Genomic DNA, 25,878 nt, shown 5'->3' on the forward strand with positions numbered 1-25,878 from the left:
TGCTTATCCAAAGGAACTGGAGAGGAAATAATTGTTCAAGAGGTGGCTGGATGTGTGCCTGCGCTGAGGTCCCACGGGATGGGCATCAGAGTCGATGCAAATAGTGGTGCTGCACCACAATTTGGACCTTACTTTGGAGTAATTTATAAATATTTAATAATAAATAATAAATATTAACTAATAAATATTAAATTACAACAAAGAGGTGAACCATTCATTACACAGTATGCTACAAATGAGTTTAAAAGTGCTTATATTGGATTTCTTTTAATTACAGTAAGACAAAACAAGCTAAACTATACCAAGGATCCCTACAGGGTTTTGTTTTGCAGAAAGGTAGTCTTCAGAAAGGTGTAAAATAACAAGAATAGAAATAAAGTTTGGACAAAGCTCTTCCTCCTGCGAGGTGACAAGCTGGTGGCTTGCACAGGGGTGCACGAGGGAGCACTGCCTTTTCCTTTCCTGCCCTCCGTTGTCAATCAGAGTGATGCTTTCACCCCAGCATCTGTCTAAGACCAAAATGCCAAGGCATCATAAGAAATTTTAAAACTTAAAAATCTCAAAATAAGATTTATACATGCACAGAAAAAGCAGCTAAAATAGCATTTTCTTGCCAAAATGAAATGTAAGCCAACGACTTTGCTACAGTGGACTCGCTACAGTGCTACATCACTTTACATCAGTTTGGGATCTTGCCTTTCACTGAAATAACTTGCAATTCCGGCTATAATTTCCCCTAAATCCTGCACCTAATGTTTCCTATGGGAAGGTTTTAGGTAGTTTTCCACTCAACGCTGCACTGAAATTCTCCTAGTCGCTCCTCAGACCTCCAGTCTATGGGGTGACGGAGGAAAAGGAGGTGCCTGAGCCCCCTCAAGAGCCCGTACACCCCAAGGCTGTATCACCTCCATCCTACCGCGGGATGTTTAACAACAGTTCGCCAATGGCCATAGGGAGACCGGCTGAGGTACAGTTGAGAAAGATGGCTATTTCCCATTACAGCCTGGTTAAAAGTGAAATCCAGCAGTGAGAGATATCAATCACCAAATACTGAATCAAGAAAAAAATTATATTTTTCTAATGATGGTTATTTCTTGGAAATCTTCTATGCCTGCTTGCGCTGAGGCCAGTGAATCTGCCAGTAAATCTATAATGAAATGACAGTCAAATGCACAAACTTTTGCAGCCTACCTAAACCAAAAAGTAAACTTTTTTTTTCCCTTAGTTCTACTCTATTTTCTTTTTTCTGCTGTCGAGTCCAGCCCTGGATTTATCCCCCAGGCGGAACTGCTGCTTGCTCAGCGGGATGAGCTGAAATAAGAGGACTTTGGAGAGATTTTTAGTTATGCAGGGAAGAATAAAAAAAACAACCCTAAAACCAAGAAAGGAAAATATCCCAATTCTTTAGGTTACATTACTGGTTATATAACCAATTTCTCTGGTTATTTTTATGTCCTATTGCCCTGAAAGAGTGGCCTAAAAAAAAAAAAACAAAACCAAAAAAACCCCCGACAAACGTAGTGAGGATGTGGCCACCCTGGGCATGGGGGTGCGGGGGTGGCGGGGCTCAACAGGGGGACGAGGACATCTGGTCGTAGTCGGGGCACTTGAGCAGGGCCGGGTAGTTGCTGTTCATCTGCAGGGACGCCTCGCTGGAGATATCCGAAGGGCTGCGTCCCCGCGCCCACGCGTCCGGGTGCAGGAACTGCCCCGAGTAGTCCGAGCAGTTGCTCAGACGGGGCCGGTAGAAGCCGGGGTGAGGTCGGTAGATGTCCTCGGCCGTGTACCGCTTCATGAACAGGTAAACAGACATCACCCCGGCGCTCTGCAGGGGAGAGAGACACGGCCCGACACTCACCCTGCTAGTGGCTGCCTTCTCCGCCAACAGCAAAACAGAATGAAGTTTTAATGTGCTTTTTTTGTGCTGTGCTGACGATGCACAAGAGCTTCTCAGGGCAGCCCCTTCCCTGCCCTGTGCCTTGGATCTGTGCAATAAATAACATGGCGCAACCACGTCTCCTCCTGTCACACTTGGCATCAAATTATGATCAAACGCCCCATCAGAGTTCCAGGCCTGGGGTCTGTCCCCACTGTATGTCTCCCACCATGCTATCCACTACCCACCTGCCCTCATAGCCTGCCCTTAAACCCCGTCTGCGTCCTTTTCTTCCTACCAGCCCCAATGCCCCCCGCCCCAGGAGCATGAGATGTGAGAGCTGCTGGTACCTCCGTCAGAAGGAACGAGATGGCAGAGAAGGCAAATGACCATCCGTATTTGTAATTGAAGAACGTTTCCGAGTCCTTGGTCCTGTTCAGCATCTCATCGTTAATGCTGGATATGTAGAGCACCAGCCCCACCACCAAGGACAGACCTGGAGAGAAACCAAGGAAAAGGACAGTAGGAAACACTTCAGGGATGAAGCCGCTGAAGAAGCGCCTTCCTTTAAGACCTGGCTTGGGGGTGAAAGGGTGAAAGTGTGGAAATGTGCTTGAAATCCCTGGGGAAAGGAGCTGCTTTCCTGCCGGGCTAACCCAGGGCACTCCTCGTTTCAGCCAAACTGATACCTGCTCAAGCAGGTCCATGTGCACTGGGTAGGAGCTGGCTCCAAAGCTCGGCCACCACTGCTGTTCCTTTAACACCAGCACAACACCATGAATAAAACGTGCACTTGTCTCATGTAGAAACCTCCCAGCTGAGCAGTTCAAAGTTTCAGGTCTCTCCTGTGACGGAGGTGCTGTGAGAGATGTCCTCTCCCCCGGCACCTGCTCCTGCAGGGCTGGTGGGCGCTTGGCCCTGCATCTCCATCTCCCTGCCACCGCCAGCGGCGAGTGCTGCTCTGGGTGATTTTCCATCCTGCAAAGCCCGAGCAGGCTGCGGGGCTGAGCCGGGAGCCCCTGTGGGTGATGATCCCCCAAGGAGCCACCCCAGCGGCTTAGGAGAGCACCAGCAGCTGCAAAAGCAAAAGTGTTCCAGGAGAAAACCTGGCTAGCAAAACTCACCTGACAGGATGAAGAATATCCCCGAGACGAAGGCGAGGATGGTCCTGTGAGGCCGAATGTGGCCAATGTTGCTCAGGATGAAGCCGATGAACATGAAGAAAAGGCTGACCAGAGGGAAGGGGGTGGCAGAGCGGATCATCTCTGGTGGGAGAGGAGCAGAGGAGAGTGAGAACGGGTCAGCCCTCCCCCCACAGCACAAGAGGTGGGCTTGGTGGGGTGAGATGGCTCCAGCCCTTCTGCTCTCTGACCACCCTGTGTCCTCCCTCGCTCCTGGTTAGTGTGGGTGCCTCTGCGATGCTCCCCAGCCCCTGCCAGGGGTTCCCCTCTTTGCTAAGGAGCTGAGTAGGGATGTGACTCGGCTGTGGGAATGCCTGCCAAGGACTGACTGCATTTCTGAGAGTTTCTGTGGGAAGCGTTACATAGGAAAAAAACATTGGAACATGCGCTTTTCTCTGGCTTCACTGCAAAACTGTTTGTGGAACACTTATTTATTAAACCAGAAAGGGCTGCAGAATTCATCGCGTGAGCTGCGGCGCTCCATCCTTCATTCATCCCGCTGTGTAATGTGTACAATTGACTGCTACAGAATAAATACAGCTGCAAATTATGGAGAGGACACTATAAAGCCAAACACTTCCGTAAACATAGACTCATAGAATCAGAGAATATCTCAAGTTGAAAGGGACCCATAAGGATCACTGACTCCAACCCCCTGCTCCTCGCAGAAGCCTTACCAAAACCCAAATTACAGTCTTTACAACCATGGTAAAAAGTCTAAAACCATGAGTGAAGAGCACCATGAAGGTTCAAAACCAAATGCCACATAAAAGAAACAAAGAATGCCTGTAGTTTTTAACCCAGTATTTTTTCAGTCAACTTTATAATCAGTGCTGCATAGGCAGTGACGAGAAATGGTACAGCTCAGAGCCTCTGTGAGCATCCTGCCGTCAGAAAGGGATGTCCCCAAATGGTTAGGAGTGCACTAGGCAACTCTCACAGTAAAAGATGTAGTTGCACCCTTGCATGGTAGCACTGTTGAGGAACTAGGAGCTTCTTCAGCAAGGACACAAAGAGCATTTCTTGGGGAGATCCCGTGACCCTTCAGTGCTCTGCAGGATGCAGAGGGTAAGACCCCACCAAATCACTTACTGAGGACATTGACTGTGGATTCGGACGTCAGCTGGATGTTCATGGGCATGACGTATTCGATAGTGAAGCACCGGCCACGCTCTTCACCTGCAGCAGACACAGACCGAGTCGCACCTGCAGTGTGTTCATCTGATTGTTTTTGGTGGGGGAGAGGATGGCTTTAAAATTAATTTTGGTGCATGCATAGAAACAGTCCTGCTTTTTAATGCTGCTTCCATCTCGGCTGTCGGTGTTTGGGACTGAAGAAAGGCATCTCTTAACTACCATCTCTTGTGCACAAGGATTCCCTTGTATACAAAACCATGAACCCTGTGGCCAGAGAGTTTAAGGTCACCCCAGGGGCGGTATGAGAGCTCCTCAGTCCCCTGACTTTTTCAAAGCAGTGGTTGAAACTTGATGACATTTCAGATTAGTCACTTTGAGATTCCCATTCCCTTGGGTTTTATTCAACTCCGTCCCTGCAGCCAAGTTGCTTCATCAAACTTGGCGCAGAGGGAGGGAACGGTCCAGCTGACATGAATCTAAATTTTTCAGGGACAAAAAGGAATGTTTTGAGCTGCTGCCCAAGGCATAGGAGTGGGATGGGAGGCAGCAGGGTCTGGCACGGCAGCAGCAAACTCACCCAAAGCCTGCAAGCAAAGGCACATTTACCCATCTGGCTATTAAAGCCAGTCGTGGGGTAACAGTGTTACTTGCCAAAGGTTGTGCCTGAGTTTGGAAGCAAAGATGGGCAGAACCTTTAAAACTCCTATTTTCCCCATCCCTTTCCCACAATACGATGCTGCCACGCAGTGAGCATCACCTGAGCAGGGGGTGTTTTTGGGAGGGAGGCCGTACCTGCCAGAAAGCAGACCCTCCAGAGCCCCGAGTGCAGCGACAGTTTGATCTCCGCCGTCTGGTTCTGGGGCTGGACGATGCCCTCCTCCAGGTAGAGCCAGTAGTCGGTGCTGACGGAGATGCCCAAGAGGCCGAGGCCGCAGACGGCGAACACGCTGCTGAGCAGGGTCAGCGCCCTCCTGCCGCAGGCGCTCATTCCCGGCAGCGCGGGGGGCCGAGGCGGGGGGCACGGCTGCCAGCGGAGGGGACGCGGCCGTCGGCACGTCTACCGCTTCACAGGGGAATGGACGTGTCAAAGCTTTGCCCTCTGCCCTTAATTGCTTCTATACGTCGAGCTGAAATAAGCCATTAAAACAATCACAGCCGGCCCTGACAGATGGAGAGTTTGAACCAAATCCCACCCGACTGCTGCCCCGCGCCGGCCCAGGGCTCAGGACCGGGCTGGAGCCCCGCTCCTGGGGCAGCAGCGGCACGGGGTGGGCTGGCCGGGAACAGCTCATCCGCTCCCGGTTTATTTGCTGCAGGTGAATTCCTGCTGCTCCAGCCAAACCTGGCGCTTGTCACCCCAAGGACGTAGCCGAACCGCAGCACAGGAGCCTGCTGAGGCTCATGGAGACCACATCAGCAGATCAGCAAGGATACTTTTAGCTGCCGGACCAAAACCCACTCCCAAGCAGCTCCGGCCATCACCCCGCCCCCCAGTACTGCCATTTTTCCTCTTCCCGGGTATAGATTTACCCATTGGGGGATCAAGATCCCAATTTTGCAAAAATCACGCTACACTTCTGCACGCCGAATGGCATCACCAAACGCCTCCAAGCAGAGCAGCACGATGCAATAGTTTGCCTTTTTTTTTGCTTGTTATTGCACTTGCTGGGTCAGAGCTGCTGGCGCCGGTATCGGCCGAACGCACAGACTGAACCGCTCCAAACCCAGCTTGTTCCAGGTGGGGGCAGGGAGCTGCAGTCAGGCCCTGGGCAAACATGAGAGGAGGAGGCAAAAAATCTTCCCTTATCCCCATGTCGCTTATGGATAGAATATTTTTTCCCCTTTCCTTCTCTTCTTTTTTTGCTAATTTGTGGAATTTAGCAGTTCTCATGGTGCCCTGCAGAGTGATAAAATGTCACCAGAAAGAAGAGTTCTTGGCGCAGCGGAGAAAAAGTGCAATTAATATGAGGAGGAAAAAAAACCACAGAAATGAAAGATTAGAGGAATAAGAGCAAGAAGGAAAAGATACACGCAAGAGACAGTCTTCTGGGGAGTGGGAACAAGGCAGATAGCACTATTGACTGCTTTCATAAAGGCAGTATGAATCACGGATAAGTGCCATGTCATGTATATTTTCCAAGGCACAATTTGCTGTTGTTAGCAGTGCAAACAATAAGGTAAAAAAGACTAAATCCAGCTAGACAACAAAAGCTACCAAATTTAACACAGTAGCAGCAGGATGCATCTTCCTCGGGCTGTCTTCAAAATGACACGGGCCCCATTCACACTGCGGGAAGGTTCGAGGGGCGACAAACGGAAGAGGGCTGGGGGCAGAGCAAGCTCGGGAAGGAGGGCAGAATCCTGCCAGCCACACGCTGCACTTGAAACACCAATTCCCAAAATAACAGCGGGCAGGCAATGGCGCCGGGGCAGGTGCGTCGTGCATCTCCCCAGGTGCCAGCTTTGGAAGAGCCCCACCACGCCTGCACTCACGGCCGGCATGTGCTGTCATGGCACGTGGCAGAGACGTCTCCTTGCTGTATCCCTGCAGCGAAGGTGGTGGGTTTTAGCGACTGGATCTGGAGATGTGGCTCCTGCCTGGGCCGGGAGACCAAGCCTGGCTGTTCCCACACGTCTGGGTGGGTGAGCAGCCTCGCAGGGGGGCTTCATTCCTTGCACCTCTGATGCAAATATATTAATACTTGCTTGCTTGCAGTGACTCTCAGAGATGCCAAAAGTCCTCACAGCTTGCACTTTTACACTTGAAAGCCTCCGAAGATAACGCTCTGCCATAGTTCCCTCATGATTAATAGGTGCAGACGATGCTGATCGTTATGTCCTGCTGCCGAGCTCCCAGGGAACTCCGTGCTCTTGCAGTGTCCATCCCTGGCACATCCATGGCAAACGCACGGCACCAAGCTCCCTGGCAGCCCGGTCCTGGGCTGATCCTGCAGCAAATTTCGCACCAGACTGATGTGAAGGAAACTTGCGGTTACTGTGGAGTCCAAATAACTGCATTTACTGCACAGAGGCAACACCCAAGGCCTGCCTGTACCTCCAGCTCGCTGCTCTGGGCAGCAGTAAGAGAGAAAAGCAGGGAATGCTGCTGCAGGAGTTTCAGTGAAAGAGAGAAAGGGAGAGAGAGACTTTTATTACCATGTCCCACCCTGAGTCCAAAGCAGACAAGTACATCTTGGCAGGAAGCAGATGTACTTGCACACTCACACTGCAACAGCTCTGACAATCCTCTTCCATATCAAGTTAAGGATTTGGCTCTTCCTATGTTCACACTGAGCCGTTTCCCAGAAGGTACCAACCTACGGGGCGTGCTGTTGCTTACAGACAGCCCAAGCAAATGCTCCAGCTCATGCTACTGCAAGCTTTCCACCTTTGGCTCTGCTAACGAGCCTCATTTTTAATGCCCTTATTTAATGTTTCCCTCAGCTCAAGAAAATCGGGACATTTTCCAGGAGGAAAACCTCCCTGCCAGGGGTGCGAGGAGCAAGACGCGCAGAGGAGATGCTCAGCTTTGGTTTTTCCTGTGGAATTAGGAGGCAGCAGCTGAAGAAGAAACTGGTAGCTATGGGGCAGAGAAGCACGTCCTGCAGAGGTAGCCCTGCACCTTGGTGGCCTGAGGACAACCTTCCTGTCAACAGGAGTGACCGGCACAGACTGTAGATGTTAGGACACCGCTTTACCCCTTCACTGGATGGGAATACACCATTTCCCATCTCGTTACAGGTCCCATTTGATCCAACAATATGACCAGGCAAAGCCCAGATCCTCTGGCTCATCCATTCTTCTCCCTAACTCAGTCAGAGCCCTATTTTCTAGTTGATGCCACAAAATGAGCAGTGTTTACTACAGGGTGTCTCATCCCTCTTGGCATTTTGGTGCCAAAATGGTATGAGGAGCTGGAATCTATTCTTGGCTCATGTATCATCAACAACCATCCTCCCTGCATATTTTTCGCTAATAAGGAGCCAAAAATCAAAGTAGGGAGTACGTGAAGGTCCAGATAAAGCCACTCAGGGGGAAATTGCCGAGTATTTCCTGTGATTTGTTGTCCATCAATACCAGGCACTGGAAAATATACCTATTTGGCATCATTTATATTGGTCATTGGGGTGATGCTAGCAGCAGGGAGAGGGGTCAGGCGTCAGTCATGCCTCTCAATTGCCTCATTTCTTTTCTCTCTCACACTTCAATTTCCATGTAATCACGGATGCAATAGACAGTGATACCTATTACTGCCTTGCTGGCACATAAAATCGAGCCCGATGTGATGGGGAACAGGAGGCAGGGATGGTGCGGAGCAGCCACTCAGAACAGACCTTCCCCCATGTCCAATGCCTGGACAATTAGCCGGGCTCCCAAGAGAAAGATTTTTCAAGGACACAAACAGGAGCTGGCTTGATTTTCAGCAAGGCTTTAGTCCCCGGTAACCTTTACCGATTGCGTTATGCTTTGTACAGCTGAAAAGGTGATGCTGTTTGGTTTCCAACAGTAGCTGTATTTTAAATTAAATGAATCTAGCCCTGAAGATTTCCAAGAAATAGGACCTTAGAACTGTTCCGGCTCCTTCAATCACACTGTGCCTTCTGGTAGTAGTCCAGGGAATAATAAAGGCAGTCTGCAATGTAATCTGCAGTCCTCATAATGAATTTCTTTTTGTCTTGGAGCCATAGCTTCTGATAGAAACAGCACATGGCCCTTGCTGGGACTGACCCCTTCAGAACATGAGATGAATATTGGCTTTGTTCCTAATGCAGTTCACCCAGGTCTAGGCGTGACAGAAGTCCTTACCTATTGCTCCATGGTCACAAAAAGAAAATATTATCCTGGTCCAGATTTCTGAGCCCACCTCTCCGTGACCTAACCCCCAGCGCAAGCCACCACTCGGCTACATGGATGGGCTAAGAAAAATAAATATATTGCTGGTCAGCTGCCCAGACAGGATGGGTCACGTCAATAAATCACGGCTCCGAGTTCAGCAGAAAACAAAGCTCCCTCCTGCCCTGGGTAAAGGTGGAAAGAGCAGGGCCAAGCCAGGCCAAGGAGGCAGCTATTGATTTTTATGTGGCTAGAGCATCATTTCCAATTTCCTGACATTTGTGAGGAGGGTAAGCACTGCCAAAGCTATTGGAGCAGACGGGAGGGAAGATTTTGTTTGTGGAGGGATGCTGGGATCCAGGACAAGCCTGGCGACCTGCCTCTGTGCTTGTGAAAGCATGGTCCCTGCTGCAAGCCAAGGGCAGGGGGAAATCAGAGGTTAAGCTGTGGACCTGGGGCAGTGGGAGAGGCTGGGCAGAACGTAAAGAAAGAACAATGCCTGGTGGAAGGGGGGTGGGGAACCCACTGAGTGAGCGATCCATACAAAGAGCATCAGGGACTTGGGTAAGTCGGCGAACGCAGGAGAGAGTGAGTTGCAATGGAGCTGAGCTGAAAGGACCAGCTCCCACTAAGCTGAGACAAGAAAATTGGGCTGGCTAAAAATAAAGGGCCCCCAGGCAGCAGAGTCTCTTCCTCCGGACACAATGCAGGCCACAAACGTGGGCAAAATAAATAGGTCAAGGAGAGTGGCTCTTTCAGAGCTAAACTTCTCAGCACTGGCATCACTCAGGCAGGCAGGACCACGCCGGGGGAGCTGGACGAGGCCACCGCCGCATCATCACCCTCCTTCAGACAGTGCAACAGCACCCTGGCTCCCTGCTGGGCAAACCCAGAAAAGCCAAATCTGGCCTTTAATAACCCCAATGGAACAGAAAGGTGGTGGCAAAATGGCATAGCGGTTCCCACCGAGCGTACGGGTGCAAATGCTCCGGTCCTAGAACAGCGAGTGCAAGGTGCAGCTGCATCCAGCTGCCTCGAAACGATGCTCTGTCGGTTTGCAGGGAGGGTTCTACCCGTGGGAGATGGCTTTAGTCACAGCTGGGCGTATGCAGCTCAGCAGAGAGGAAGAGGAGGTGGTTTGGGCAGAGCCTGCTGCTCCATCTGGGGACGCAGGAGAAGCAGATCCACAAACCTGACCTGGAAAACTGGGCGACTGGGAAAGATAGTTTTGGGTTTGGAATTACCTCTTGGGAAGCAACAGTCCCTCCTGAAGCCTGGAAAAGGTGTACCGCAGGCAGAAGAGGAACACCAGACTGCTCTGCTTCCATGTAACAGCCAAAGGGGGGCAGGGATGGCTCCAGGGAAAAGCAGCATCTCCTGCTGGGTACACTGGGAGGGAAATGGTCCAAGGGGATGTGGGCTGGAGCTGGTCTGTAGGATTCCCAGGAGCCCTGTCCTGGGCTGCTGGCACCCACCACCTCCCGCGGTACATGGGAAGACAGAAATATATATGGCAGCTTTACAGAGCTGCATTAGTGCCATATAGAAATGTCAGCTAGATTTCTGGGAGAGAAATTATGTATTGGAAAAATTAAGTACAGAAATAAATCTTTTTGATGCGGAGGAGGTTAAGGCTGATATTAAGAAATGAAGCAGTCCATCTCATGGCAGTTTGAACAAGCACTGGTAACTGCCACTACGAGCAGCCATAAGCTTCAAAAGGATCAATACTGGACTTGAAAGCTTCCCCTCGGCTGCTAACAGCGTGCTGCACGGCCAGCCCCGCGCGCAGCCCTGCCATTACAGCCCGATAGACACAGCAGCATCGACTCAGTCAAGCACACTGGGCTCACAGGCTCTCCAGAGAGGTGGTTTCTTATTTTTAAAAAAATAAATAATTAAAAAGGCTGGTTATGAGTTATTTAAACCTACATTGAGCCACAGCAATCATAAACCTATTAATTTTTTGCTTGTCATCAGACACAAGGAGCAGCTGAAAAATAATCAGAAGTAACAATGTGTGACTGCCACACACTGTAATGCTCACCACTGATTTTACGAGTGGGATTACTTGGGGTTTTTCTCTTAAACTTGACTTCCATCATTTTTCCGAGATATTTCCCTTTTCCCTAGCACTTCCCATGTTGCATTTCTTATCCAAGTTCTTTTTAAGCTTGATCAAAAATCCTTTCACGACAGCATAAGAGTGAAGGAAATGCTGCATAGGCAGTGCCGTATTTTCCTGCCGAACCCACAGCCTGCCCAGCGAACCCCCCAGGCTGACCCCCAGCTTCCCTCTCCTTCTTCACCACGCACCAGCCTTTTTGCTCCAGGCTGCTCAAAACCTGCCCTTTTTGCCTGCGCTGGGTTTGCAAGGATGGTTGTTACCGGTTGAGCTGGAACCTTCCGCTCCAGCACCAAAGACCAGGAGATCAGATGATATTCCCAAGGTCAAAGGAGCAGCAACTGAGATTTATTTCCCCATCCCAGCCCTCTAAGCAGACACTTCCCTGCATGGGCTGCCCCTGCCGTGCCCACGCCGCTGTGCTGGCCAGGGCGATGGCTCTGCTCCAGCTCACTCCCACTAATGGCTTCGGGTGATGCCAGCAACTTTCAACAAATAAAATCATCTACCGAACAGCCCCCCTAGTCCCGGCTCACACGCTGCTGGCACGGCGTACAGCTGTGTGTGCACTGCTAGTGTTCGCTCACGTGGTCTTTCTGGATCCACAAATATTTCCCCCCAAACCTCTCAGAGAGCACATCCCACCCACGTGCCTCCTTTCTCCTTGGCCTTTAAGGCTCTTACCTCTTTTAACCCCAGCTGAGGCGATGCTTTGGCAAGTGGAAAGCCTGCGATGTTGGCTGTGAAGGTGGGAAGCTCAGGTTCTGGCAGCCCGACTGTGAAGCACGTGGCACAGCGAGGAGGGTCCTGGATGGATGCTTGGGCTGCTGGGCAGCACTGGGAGGAGCTGGGAGTGGGGTGGCTTTGGCAGCGGGCGGGGGAGACCTCCCGGGCTGTAGGAGAGGGCACCGCCTCAACTCTCCACCTCCAGCCGTCTCACATGAGGGATGCACGACGCTGGGACACGGGGACGGGTGGGTGGCAGGCAGGTCTCTGTATCCACGTGCCAGCAGCTCCTACCCTGTGGTTTTGTAGGAAAGCGTTACTCCAAGTGCGTTCCTCACGAGGGAAGTAGGAGCTAAAGCTCTGGGCTTGCAATATCGCCTATATGCACCCAGGTCCAGTTCTCCAGGTCTGAACTATGTATATACACACTCAAAGTTTCCATCACTAACAATAGCTGAGCCCTTTCCTTTGCAGAGCCCTTCCCAACGCCCTCTCACCCTCTGCGTATCAAAGCTGACATACAACGTTCACCTACTTGCAGCGTGTCAGAGTGCTCGCAGTCAGCTGCTGGTTTCCATACCCTACAAAGAGCTACAAAAGCAGAATAAAAGGGGGACTGCCTGGTGCTGCAAAGCAAACCAGCTGGGGATTTTGCTGTAAGAGCTGCAGAAATCTCGTCGCTGTGTGCAGTGCAGAGCAGTGCTTGCCCACTGACCTCTGCATGCTGCGTGTTACAGGTTGTACTTTATATCCTAAATACATAAACTCCAGTAACCCGACGATCTAGTGACCCTCTTTTGGCTTCGGTGTAGTGCTTCCCTCTGCTCCGGCCAAGGTGAGCGGAGGGAGCCCGAGCACAGCCAGCAGCAGGGATAAGTAAAGGCAATGTAACCTCCAAGAATGGCTGGAGGAGAGCAGCTGGCTCAGGTGCAAGCAGCCACTTCACACCAGGATCAAGGCTGGGCTGATCTAGTGGAGTTGTAAATCTTTAACAGCTGGTTCTTGTTCACTTCCATGTGTCATTTAAGCTGGCAAGAAATCCTGCAATGGCTTTGTATATTAAAGAGAGGCGAATAAGCCTTTTCCTTGCACAAGCTCTCTGTGTCCTTCCAGGAGCAAGGCAGGTCACAGCATGGTTGAAGATCTCGGGCACCTTTTCCATAAGGTATTTATATTGTTTTAAACTGAAGTGGGTATGAAGAGAACCCACAAATGCACCATAAGCCCTGCAAGAACCATGTATTACGAACGCCAGCACATAAAATTTCTCTGGGCTATAAGCTTTTCCTGCTACAGAGGTCTAAGAAAAGACTCTGTTACCAGCCCAGGTTGCAGGAGATGAGGCTGCTCCCACCAGGCTGCTCAGCAGAGAGGGGCCAACACCCTCCTTTCCTTCTTTTCCCCTTAACGCTCAATGAATGACAGCTTGAGCTAAATTAAGCAGTGCTGGGGGGGCTAAAAATAGCATCAAGAGCTAATTAAAACTCTCCCACCTCCCCCGTGCCAGTGCTGGGGTGAGGCGAGCCCCAGGTACCTGTGCCGTGGGGGCAGGGCAGCCCGCCACAGCTCTTCCCCCGCCGCTGCAGCTCTTCTCACCAGCGCTGGCAGCTGGAGTGCTTTTATGAACACTTTCAGTGTGATAAATGAAGAAAGCAAGAATTCCCCCGAGTGCCATTGGCATCTCTGAATGCTGAAGGCTGCAGACAAGCGGCACGTTGGGCAGGCTGCACGCAGCGGTCACAGCCACCCAGACCTCCATCGCCTCGGTGGGATTAAACACAATTGCCAGCGTAAAGTAGATGCCTTGTTATCCAGGAGATTGCCTTCCCCCTTCCTTCCTCTTTCCTCGCTTAGAAATCCGCTTTACCACAGAGCCTCCGAGTACTGAAACAATGGCATAAAGGAAGCAGACAAAGGCTGTACCGTCCGCACCTCAGGCAAACAGCTCAATAACCCAAGTGCCATTTGAGGCTGCCATTCAACCCAGTTCCAAACACAACGGCTGCTCCATCCCTTTGCTTAAGCGGTTTGGGACGCAGCTGCTCAGATGCCGGTGGTGGTGTCGTCGTGCACGAGCTCTCCAGGTTTGATGCTGAGCAGCCTCAGAAGTTTCATCCCATCCTCACATGGGGATGGTCTTTGCTTTGTGCAGATTGTTGGGTTTAATAGTCAGGAATATGAAAGTACATAATAAGCGTTTCTACAGCACTGGAGATACTAAACTTAGTACCACCCAGATTTTAGCAAGATTCATTGCCAGTTCCAGGAGTTAATGGCAAAATGTCCCGGCAGACAGGGTAAGACAAATGAGGCAGGACATGGAGCAGCCTGAGACCACCACAGGCAGTGTGACCCAGCCAGAGGAGCTCTGCTCGGTACCAAGCCCAGCATGGCCCCAGGAGGACATCAGCCTGCCCTGCTCAGCACGGGAAGCACTGCCACGTCCTGGGAATGGGCGGGGAACAGGCTTGGTCTTGCTCTTTCTCCATCCTTCCCCCAGGCCAGCACCTATTACCAGGTGAAACGCTCCGGCTGCGTGTATCTGGTCCTTACCTACACCCCACCCCTACTCCCACTGTCCCTTTGCATCGCCATGTGCTCATTCCTGCGCACCCACCCAGCAGTGCCCCTCTGGCCACCCATACAATGACCTCCTATTTTCTTCTCCGTGCGGTCTGTAAGATATTTTACCGTAAGAACTGTCAAACAGTTGACACACAACACTGACGTTGCTTTCCTCTTCAGCTCTCCCCGCTTTCCTTCTGTCATTGTACAGGAAAGGGCAATTTTGTCCCAGTTTCTTTCCTGCCTGTAGCTCACCTCTGTGCTTTGGGAGGGATGTGCAGCTTCCCAAGCAGCAACTCCAGCATCAGAAGGGTTTAACACAGCTTTCCAAACCACCCGGATTTCCAGGTGGGGTTTGCTGTGTTGCTTCTGGCTGTCTGCAGCTTCCAGGCTCTCCCAAAGGCATCCAGGAGGGGATTATTTTCTATCGAATACAAAGTCAGTGCAGCTCTGAGCATCCCCCCAAGAGCCCCCAGGAGCCACCACCGCTCAGCCACCATGGTGGCAGGAACTGGGGAAAATCTGGCACAAGGGAAGCTGGGGTTGGCAAGAAATAAAAGCAGAGCCCCAGCTTGGGTCAGGTATTTTGGCAATGCCAAAGGCAAAGCTTTCTGTTCCCGTAGGAAGCGATGGCACCCACCCTTGCTCAGGTAAAAGGCACGGCCGTGGGAGGCGAAGGCAGAGCAGTCACCAGTCCCACCATGGCTTCACCCAGACCCTGTTGCAGTTCTGGGAAGTGCTGTCTGATAACTGGCTTTGAGTCGCACCTTCAGCTGGGAGACCAGCAGGATGTTACGGTCCATCCCTCCGTGAGAGTGGATAGAGAATGCTCCAGGATTTGCCATCCCACCTTGTGCCAGCACCGGCCATGAGCCCTCACATCGGTGCCTCTCACCTGGCTTTGGTACAGTCTGTGGTGTCTGACCTGAGCATCCGCTCGGTATTTCCCAAAGAGTTAAAAATTTTTCTCCTGTGATGTACTGTGTCTCAGTCCCTGAAGTACTAACTCTTACAGCCAGCCAGCTCAGCTTTTCCTTGCGATGTGGTACCCAGGGAGCAACTCTGTCTTGAGAAAGGGAGGACTGGAAAACTCTTCCTACCTGGACATGTCTAAGCAATGGTTGGAACGTCTCACCTAGGCTTGGCATTACGGTATCCACCTCTGCTGCTGAATTTTTAACAACCAAACCCACACAGAGACTCTCCTCCCACCTACACCCAACTTTCTGACTGCTGCAGAAGGGGAGGTTGCCACCCGCCATGCCCACAGCCCTGCTCTCCTGCGGGCTGGAGAAGGTGGGGGGACACAGATGCCTGGCTGGGACCCTGCTCCCATCCCACCTCTGCCAAACATAACCCACCACACCTCTCTGAGCAAGCAGAGAGAGTCCCAGGCAAAGCTGCCACAGGGAGAAGGGACATCTATTTGTAGCCGAGGGTTTGATGCCTCCCGAGGAGAAGCCAGAGCTGCGGGGTGCCCACCTGAAGGGCTTCGAGGGTGCACGAGGTCCTGCCCTGGCAGCCCTGAGCCTCTGCTCCCTGCAGGTGGGGATGTCGCCCAGCAGCACTGACGGGCACCGAGTGGGAAAATGAATTATCTGCAAGTTGTCTTGGGTCAGCGGATGCCATCTGCCACGCTGCTCAGCTAATCCCCCCTCAGCCCAGCCGTGAGAATCACTCTAACGAGTTTTTTTCACTAATGAGCAATGATACCCTCCTCATAATAAAGGAAAAGCTGTAAGTCCCGTCTTCCACAGGGACCAGACACAAACTCCACTCAACGCTAACAGCCCATTTTCTCAGCCTCATGGTGCAGCAGTGTCATCCTTTGACAAATTCTTTTCCCAGTAAATATTTTACTATAAACATCAGAAACTTGTGGCTATACAGCAATAAAATCTGTGTGACTGACTCCAAATCCTCTTTCTAGAACACACCTAGAACCCAAACGCCCTTTAATTTCAGTCAGATTAAGACTCCCAGATAACTTTTGACCTAGCCCCCATCACCTAGTTATTTTAAAAATGCCACCTTAAAACCAGGGCTTTAAATCTTCCCTGGCTGACTTAGGAAAAGCTCCCAGTGCTCGCTCCAGCCGTACACTTGCACAGCTCACAGCTTGCCGGTGCTGTTGAAGCCTCTGCAGGCTTGTGCATTATTTCCCTTTTGCATTTTATATTCCCTTCCCTCTCCATAAAGGAAGCTGAAGCTGCAAATGCTGCGGTATGGATGCTGCCAGGTGGGGATTCATTCAGCTCAATGAATATATTCAACAGCCACAATAACGCAGTGAGGGACTGGAGAAATAAACACACAGAAGCATTTCTGTCCCCGGGATGCCACGTGGGGCAGCCACAGGGGAGGCGTGATGGCAGCAGGACGGGCTGCTGAGAGCTGCTCTCCTGCCCTTTGGCTTTTTACACAGGTCACGATGTGACAGACTGAAGTGGTGCCCCCAAAATCCAGCAGCAGATGAGCCTCTGAAGGGAGCCCGGACACGTGGCACTCGTGAAACCGAAGGGCAGCCGTGATGGAAACGTGGGAACGCTCCCCCAGCAAAGCTGCCTGCCCGGATCACGCCGCTGGCACCCTGCTACTGCACAACACTCCGCGGGAAGATCCTTTTCAGCCGGAATACTGCTCTCGGCTGCTCCTGCTGAAGCAGGGCTATTTTCAGCGAACGCGACGCCCTTGCTGCCCCTCCCAAAGACTCACCTGCACCATGCGGCCACCTACCAGCTCTGGCGAGGCCCCCTCTTTGCTGCCCTCTCCCCTGCGGGGGGTCGTGGGGTGTGAGGGACACGGTGGGGACAGTGGCAGGGACACCGGTGCTGCAGGTTAGACCTGCTCCGTGGACACCACCCAGGAGCCTCCCGCTGCTTCGTGCCTGGAAGACCCAACCCTAAAAGCTGCAAGAATCATCTCGCGTCAGGGGCTGATGAAGTTGTACAAAACGCCAAGCAATTAATCAGCGGCCCAGGGCTGCGCCAGCCCCCTGCCCTGGCCGCGGGAGCACCCGCCTCTCACCCCTCTGGCAGGGTCGCAGTCAGGAGCATGTGGAGAAGCGAAGGCAGGTGCCATGTCCCCCCACCCGCCTGCTCGTTTCCCACCCCCACGTTACTTCACTTAACCGGGTCAGGTTTTTCTCAGCTGGTCTCACCTGAATCCGCGCCCCCCTCACGCCCCGGAGCGCCTCCAGCCCCTGCCGCCCGCAGGTCTCCGGCCCCGGGCGCACACACGCCCCGAGGTCGGGGGGCGCAGGCGGGGATGCGCCCAGGGACCCCCCGGGACCCCCGGTGTCTGCGCAGCCGGGCGGGGGCAGCCCCGGGAGCGGGAGCGCTGGGCGCCGCGGGGACCCGCGCCCTCCGGCCGGGCAGGATGCGCCCCCCGCGCCCGCTTCGGCTGCGGGGCTGGGGGGCTGCGGAGCTGGGGGGGGCTGGGGGGCTGCGGGGCAAGGACAGGGCTGAGGCTGCGGAGCAGGGACGGGCTGCGGCGGCTGCGGGGCCGGGGGCTGCGGGGCCGGGGCAGCTGCGGAGCGCGGGGTGGGGGGCTCGGGGCCGGGCTGGGGCTGCGGAGCCGCGGTTTCGGAGCCGGGAGTGCGGCGCCGGGCTGGAGACGCTGCCCGCACCGCTGCCCTCCCGGAGCTACCGAGGGCACGGCCGGCTCCGACCCCGACCCCGAGGGGGGCCGGGAGAGCACAGGAACACGCGCCCCAAACGCTGCCCCTCCGCGCCCGGGCGGCACCTCCCGGCTCGCCCCCCGCCCCGGCTTTAAACTTTGAGGGTGTCACACCCGGTTCGCCCCCCCCGGCACCCCCCGCAGGACGGTGCCCCCTGCCCCGCCCGCACACCGAGTGTGGCCAGCCCCCCCGCCGCCCCCCGCGCTCACCGGCCCCGCGGGCGCTGCTCCGGCGGCGGGACGCGCCCGTCGGCCCCGGGGATGCTCCGCGCCGCGCCGGGTAGGGCCGGGGAGCCCGGGGAGGAGAGGGCATCACATGGCGCCGGCGGGGACAGCCCACCGCTCCCTCCCTCCGTGCCCCCTTTCCCTCCCTCCTTCATCCCTCCTTCCCTTCATCCGTCCTTCCCTTTCTCCATCCTCCCCTTCTTCCCTCCCTCTTCCCTCCCTCCCTCTCTCTCCAGCCACCCCTACTCCCTCCCTCCCCCGCCCCCCTTACTTCCCTCTGTCCCTCCTTTCTCCATACCTCCCTTCCCCTTTCACCCTTTCCCTTTCTTTATTCCCTCACTTTCCCTCTGCTTCCCCCTTTTTTCCTCTGGTCCCCTCCTTTCCCTTCTCCCTGCTTCCCAGTCCCTCAGCTGTGGCTGGTGGCTCCAGTTTAACACCGGGGCAGGGGTGGGACCCAGCACTGCCCCTCTGTGCATCCTCCCCTCCACGCACCCCCAGCTCCTCTGAACCCCCCACCTGCAAAACCACAGCCCCCTCTGCAGTGGGGCTGGTCGGGGGAGCTGCGCTCCTGGGTCATGACTCTTTTGAGATCTGGGGAAGGGAAAACTGGCTCTGGCCACCAGTGTCAAACGAATCCCCAGCTAAGGACACAGCAGACACCGGGGAGGATTGGAGGGCAGCGAGCCAGAGCGCTGGAGAGAGCCAGCTTGGCAGAGCTGGGACCAGGGCAGGGAGAAAGCCAGGGCTAAAGGAGAGAGGGACACAGGGGCAGATGCTCTGGGCTCTGGAAACCACCGCCAGACGGAGTGATTCAGCCAAGACACATAGAAAATTAGCAGCAGAGCCAAGAATAAGGACACAGCTCCATCAGAGCGTCCAGCAATGGGACACTTCCTTGGATACAGCGGGAAGGACAAGAAAAGGGTCACATACCACGCAGGCGACTCCTGCTTCATGAGCTGCCAGCCCAGGCAGCAGGGCCGAGGGCAGCTCACGGCCACCACCGCAGCTCGCTGCCACCATCGCTGCTCACTGCTGCTCGCCACCACCACCACCGCTGCTCGCCACCACCGCAGTGCCTGAAGCTCGGGCTTGCACAGCAGTTTCTGCAGCAAGAGCTTATTCTGTGCAAGGGCTTTGCATGTGCCATGGTCACTCCTCCAGCCGGGTCCCTGCAGCCAGAAGCAGGGCAGCAGCAGTGCAGGACAGCAGGGTGGCTCCAAGGGAAGACACGGCAGGAAAACAACAGAAGCAATTTATTAATTACAAGCCTAATAAATTCAGTCTCTAATAAGTACTGGGTCACCAATTCCCAGTGCTCTGGCTAAAACGTGCCGCATGTCTGCCCGAGGCGCCCTCAGTTAGCCAAGCTAAATGGAGTAATTCAAAGTAAAGTGAAATATGAGATGTGGAGGAGGTGTTTGTTGGATGGCTTGTTTCAAGTCAGCGGAGCCATGTGCTCCAGCTTGTTGAGCTCTATTTTGATTTATAGAAATAACAGAAGCTGATGCAGATGTGTAAGTTTTCATTTCTCCACCGAGAACACGGTGGAGTCTAATATAGCGAAGCCTCAGTGAGATGCAGGCTGGTGAAAACCTGCCTCCCAGAAGGACCCCAGCTGGCAGCCAGAGCATACTGGTTATTTGTCTTTGAGGGACTGCACCTCTGCACATGTTCTTTTGCACAAAATTACAGTGATATTTAAATTATAGCGAGTTCAGCATGTTTTCCTGGGCTCATCTCTCAGCCCCCTAAGGAAAAACTGGCTGGCACTGCAAGGATGCGTCTTTCAGTGTACCCTTCCTTGCAGCTGGAGCTCTCAGAACAACCCCCAAAGGTATTTAGTACCTCTCGTTCGCATTCAAGCAAGAACCAAAGGCAGCAAATCCATCGGGGGATGGACAGTAAGGAGAGAACAGGGATGCGGTCAGCAGAATGGATTCTGCAGTAGAAAAAGGTGGTCAAAAGGCGATGCCCTCTGGGACCCCCGGCCCCACGCAACCCCAGGGAGGAGGAGGCTTCCCTGGGATGGAGCTAATCAGCAGGGAATCAGCAATAAAATCAAAAAGCTACAAGAGGCAGGTTAGACCTGGACGTTCATCATGTTCTGTCAGCGTACATTATTTTAATACAGTAATTGGCTGTTCATCATTTTTCTTCTCTCGATATTGTTAAAAAAAACCCAAACAAAGCAGGCCTTCATTTTTCTCCAGGCAGGCAATCTGCTGTATTAGCTGCCTGGGCACTGTGCAGGATTATTTGAATACAGCACGAATAAAGGCTGCAGCGCGTACTGCCAGTGACATAATTAACCATTACAGTGTAAGAGGCCCCCAGCAGCCATGCATATAATCAATTAGAAATACACATTTTGGCCTTCAGTCTCTCCCCCTCCCCCCTTGCTTCTATGCAAATGTACTTAGGCTAAAACACTCGGATGGATTTTCCGTTGCTGCTTGTCTCGTACAGCAACTTCTGCTGAGGCGGTGAAGTGCGTGCACTATGCCAGCGCTCACACCGGGAGCATTTCCCACCGGCATGCCCAGGCCAGGCTGCCAGAGGGTACCAGTGATGCCTCCCCAAACCCAGGAGCACAGCTAAGCTCTCCTACCTCATTAGCAGCTATCCATAATTCCTTCCCATCACACCCATCTCCTTGCTGACGGCAAAAGATGGTGAAGATGAAGCAGAACCCCCTTCTCCAGGCCAGGGGCTCAGCGTGGCTGTCCCAGGCAGGACAATTAGCACTTTGCATCTTCTCAGCATTTTCTAAAACTGGGGGCAGGGCTTTGCCAAATCCTGCAGCAGCTGCTTTGGGTTAGTTGTTTGATGCAACCCCAGCTGGTGCCATCCCAGGCACTTCCAGAGTTGCTTCCCTTTGACATCCCCACTCTTCACTGTCTCCTGCTGAGCTCTCCCCTCCCCGAGAGGGAGGATCCTCCACACAGCCACATGCGGGGTGAGTGAAGCCAGGCGGGATCTTGCACATCACAGGACGCCCTGCAGCTGTGCCAGCCATGGTGGGGCGGGAGCCCACCCCAGCCCGAGCAGCTCTGCCAAGCCCCGTGCTGCTGCAGCCGCCTGTCACACCACGCTCACACCCGCCATGGAAGCATGCAGCATCACGGGCACTGGAGCAGGCAGCTTTTGGGATGCACCCAAAGTCAGATCTTATTAGTGAGGAGGGACTGAAGCTTTAAGAATGGCTCAGGCCAGAAGCAATTCCTTACAGCAGCATCCCTGGGCTGCCAGTGGTGCAGAGGGGTGCTGAGGGCCTGTCTCCTTGCAGCTGCAAGTGTTTAATTCCTGCAGGTGACATATACAGGGAACCTTTTCCACGGTCTTTTCCCTTCCAGCAGAAGCCACCTTGAAGGCACTCAGGACACCATACAAGAAAAGGCCTGGTCCTGTCAACCTGGGCCATGAACCGACAGCAAACCTCAGGTTTGCCTCCCCTCCCATCCCCCTCTAATTTGCTCTATGCCTGATTACTCAGACAGCAAATCTGCCCAGCAAACAGGCTGGGATGAGCCGCCCCACGGGCAGCCACCCCTCGAGCCCACATGTGGCTCTGGTCTGGGGTCAGACAACAGGCATCTTTAATTTTTCAATTGTATCTGGGGCTGAAAGAGGCGTTCTGGGCCGGGCGCAGGAAGGGAAGGTCTGCACCAGCCAGAAATTGCAGCGTTCGCCTGAGGAAAGAGGAGAGAGAGCAGGTAGAGGCAACAAACTGGCGACGCGATGCCGAAGCTGCTGTGACTTGTGTGGGAGGTGACGGATGCTCCATGCCAGCTGCCTCGGCACTTGCTATTTTTTGTCGTTTTGTGGGCAGCGCAGCCGGAGAGAGGCTCGGGGAGATGCCGGAGCACGGCAGAGATGCGCAGCAGCCCCGGCACAACGCTTGGGGGAACCCGCTGCTGCCCCACTGCCATCCCCGTGTGGCTTCCAAATGTTGAGAACCACTTGCTAGAGAGACTATGGAGATTTTGTCTTTCCATGAGAGGGTGTTTGCGGGACAGGTTTTGCACCGGGTGGCAAAACTGGCATCAGTGGCCTGGGTTTGGGATCCACAGCCACACGCTCCTGTGCTGGCAGGATGCCACCTTGGGATGGGCTGCTCCAGCCGGGTCCTGTTACGTGGCAGCAGTCAGTGCACGCTCGTATGTCTGCTCCTTATTCCAGCAGCAACATTATTATTTTTTTTAGCTTTCCAACACTGAAAGTAGGAAAAGAGGGAAAACTCATGGCACCAAAGAACACCAGCCGCTCTCTCCTCTCTGGGGAGGGTTTTCATCTCCTGCTTGCACCGTGACTAAATCAGAGGCATTAACTCCTGTGGGCTGTTGGAGCTGAAGCTCCGTTCGCTGTTTCTCCTGCACATCCCTCCGCCTGGAGTTGCTGCTCAGGAGGAAGCGCAAAGAGAGGTGCAACATTATTTTTATCTCTGCACCCACATGCTGTGCGAAAGCTTGAAAAAAAAGTGCAGCGCCTTTCGCAGCCAGCCTTCCCGAGAGGCTCTGACTCACAGAACAACAAAGGCGCACATGTGAACGGAAGTTGTATCCTTTATTTGAAATAAAATACCCTCTGTAACCATATGGGACTAAATGAAATGAATAAAAGCCGAGGATGCAGCCACTCGGCCGGTTGCATCCCTTAGCCCCGCAGTGGTCCGGGGCCAGCAGGCACCACTGCCTGGCTCGTGCAGCCCCACACCGGAGGGAAGGGGGTTTGAAAGGGCATGGAGTGCCCACGTCCCACCGCTTCACTGGGACAAGCTTGCAGAGGTGCTGCAGTCAGTTTTCTCTCGCTGCTGGTGTTTTCTGTCAACCCTCTGCGAAAGGAGCAGAGGTACCAGCAGCACCACCCCTCTCACGCCTGGTGCCTGGGATGGGACCTGTCTGGGTCCCCATCGCTGGCCACCCAGCCTGGCTGGCAAACAGGCTGCTTGCAGGATGAGGGATGGCTCCTGCCAGAGCAATCAGATTTCAAAGGTCATGTTTTGGAAAACAGTTTAGATGACATTAATTATTAAAGCCTCATAATGCTTGTATTAAGGGAGTTTTCCATGTGATTTATACAGCACTGAAATTCATTACCAATCTTTTAATGATGTTAGGGTCAAGCAGGCACAGGAGTGCTAAATGACTTATCCCAAATGGACCGGGAACTGATCCAAGGAGTTTTGGGATGCTGTCTTTGCTGGCCTGTGCTCTTTCCCTCCTTGTGCCCTTGCGCTCATTGCTGGTTGCTTTTATAACCACTTCTGATTAATTTTTCATGAAATCACCCCTAATCAGTGTCTTGGGCATGGTTACACTTGTAGGAGAAGCAAATGAATCCTGTTAGAAAAGAGTGTTTCTGGAGGTGTCTCTGAAAACGTTGAAGCTTTGATGAAGTTTTATGGACATTGTTGTGGAGTGTTTTATATGGATTAGGAAACCTCCCTGTTGGGGGCACTGGGTTTTATTAAGTGCTTTGAGTAGAGGAGCAAGGTAAGGGCTGATGGATCAAGGCCTGAAGGTTAAATGAAAAGCAGCGCAGATGTGAGCCGGACAGTGGCTGCCAACCTGGGCAACATCTGGGGTGGGTGCAGGCTGCCCGGGTGCCCGCGCCTCCTGGCGCCACAGGCAGCGGCAAGTAGGAAATAAGCACAGGCTTGCTGCAAGGCTGATCCCTGAAAACCGGGCGCCACTGGGCAAACCCAGCAGCTGAAACGCTGCTGCAAACGTCTGAGCGTCCTGCTCCCCCAGGCATCCCTGCCCAGCTGGGTGCCGGTGGACACTCGTACAGCCGGAGCTCGCAGGAGCAGGGAGGGACGACGGGGCAAAGCTAACACGAGGGCGGTCAAACCAGCGGTTTTGTAGGAAGGAGGATTGCCGCAGACCCCCTGGGTATTGCCAGCCCCTACGAGCGCTGTGAACCCCTCTGAGCAGCTCCGGCTCGCCCTCGCTGCGCGGCGACGGAGGGGAATTTGTCTTCATTAAACTAACGCAGGGAACATCAGGATGTATTGCAGCCTCCCATAGCGCAGCTCTTTTAAAAAATAGTTTTACCAGGAAATTTGCAGTAACCCAAATACTCAGCAGTAACTACAGCACGTGCATCTCATGCTCCCAAGAGGCAGAGTCAGGCCCTTACTCCATCTGCCACAGCATCCAGCCACAGGGACCAAATGCTTTATGTGACAATAAAATCTCCATCACCAGGTCAGCCAGCGGCCGCGGTGCCGCCGCCTTCGGGGAGCCGTGAATGTTTGCTCCCAGCTGAGCCCTGGTGCTGTGGGGAGGGGTCTGAGCCCTCCGAGGAGAGGGAAATTCATTCTCGGCATGGGAGTCCCTGGTTCTGTGGCAGAGAAAGAGATGGGTGATTTTTTGCCAGCCTTGCTGGGCAAGAGCAAGATCTAAACCACTCCTAAGCACACTTGCGTCGCGGGTTCCCCCCCCTCCCTCGCTCAGGTGTTGGGCTTTAAATTGGTTTTGGAATTTCTTTTTCTCCTCCTTCATCAGACAGTCCTACAACATCTCCTGAGGCAGGACGCTGGGTGCTGACTCAGAGACCAGTAATGAACACTGGAAGTGGCAGCTGGTGTCTGACACCGTCACCCTGGCAGCGAATGCAGCAAGTCCCTTGAGAAGGAGACAGTGTTGACTCATTTCCCATGAGATCCGCCTCATGTCATTCTCCTCCTTTGGGAAAAGCAGGAAAAAAAACCCACCTGAAAAGAAACCCTTGCTGGTAACTCCATGGGTCTAGACTTGCCACCAACTGTTCTCCTGGTCAGATCCCTGCTTCTACGGGTTTACCGTCACTTTGGGAAGGTGACAAGTGACAGATGCAGCTGGGGAAAGCATCTCTTTGAGGACAAACCATCCACACATGGCAAAAGCTTTCCTGATTTGTGCCCCTCGTTGTTTTGTCTTTGCTTTACCATCGCTCTCCAGGCTTCCTTGGGGCTTTTTTTGGCCAAGCAGCAAGAATTGCCTTTGCCGAAGCAGGTGGGATTGTAATTACCTTGTGGTAATTAAAGCAGTCATCATTTTAGCTACCCTAGCAGTTCTCAGAGGAGACGGTTATATTTGCAGCTCATGTACCAACGCTGTAAAAATATTCTGCGATTTCTAAGTCAAATACCCAAATCTCTAAAGTGAAATTGGGGCTGGAGGAGGCTGCCACCACTAATTGCTGCGATTTATTGAGCGCTGGGTGCTGCAAGTGTTTTCTCGTGCACGGGCTGTGGCGGGCACAGAGAGATTCAGCCTCTCCTGCAGAAACCTTTAACTCTTTGTTTTTCCCAGAACCACCAGCCTGGTCATGCTTGATGCCTGCTTAGAAAAAGTCAACACACACCCCGCCCCGCCACCCCCCCGCCCAGTTTGTGCGCATCCCCTCTGCTGCCCACTCATCCCGGTGGGAGCCGTGTGACTGTCCTGCTCGTGAGACCACTGGCATGGGAGGGTGCAGAGTGTGCCCGGGGGGTGGCCAGGGGCTCTACCACCCCCAGGGATCCTGGCCAGGGCAGCAGGTGCCTG

At 53.5% G+C, this 25,878-nt stretch overlaps 1 protein-coding gene across 2 annotated transcripts; it reads right to left on the reverse strand.

Moving 5' to 3' along the window:
* Nucleotides 1–236: 236 nt before the first annotated feature.
* CACNG5 (calcium voltage-gated channel auxiliary subunit gamma 5) lies at nt 237–25,663 on the reverse strand. 2 transcript variants are annotated; one of them, XM_080389140.1, is made up of 7 exons: nt 18,332–25,663; nt 11,837–17,352; nt 4,987–5,321; nt 4,150–4,236; nt 3,001–3,141; nt 2,227–2,372; nt 237–1,825 (listed from the first exon to the last, which is right to left on the reverse strand). In XM_080389140.1, exons 3-7 carry the CDS (start codon nt 5,180–5,182, stop codon nt 1,568–1,570), a joined length of 828 nt encoding a protein of 275 aa, XP_080245266.1. In that variant the 5' UTR covers nt 5,183–5,321; nt 11,837–17,352; nt 18,332–25,663; the 3' UTR covers nt 237–1,567. The 2 variants fall into 2 exon arrangements, with proteins under 2 accessions (XP_080245266.1, XP_080245267.1); XM_080389141.1 differs by lacking the exons at nt 11,837–17,352; nt 18,332–25,663 and adding an exon at nt 5,725–11,824.
* Nucleotides 25,664–25,878: the final 215 nt, after the last annotated feature.

Source organism: Falco punctatus (assembly GCF_963210335.1).
Source record: "Falco punctatus genome assembly, chromosome: 1".
NCBI classification, from domain to species: domain Eukaryota; kingdom Metazoa; phylum Chordata; class Aves; order Falconiformes; family Falconidae; genus Falco; species Falco punctatus.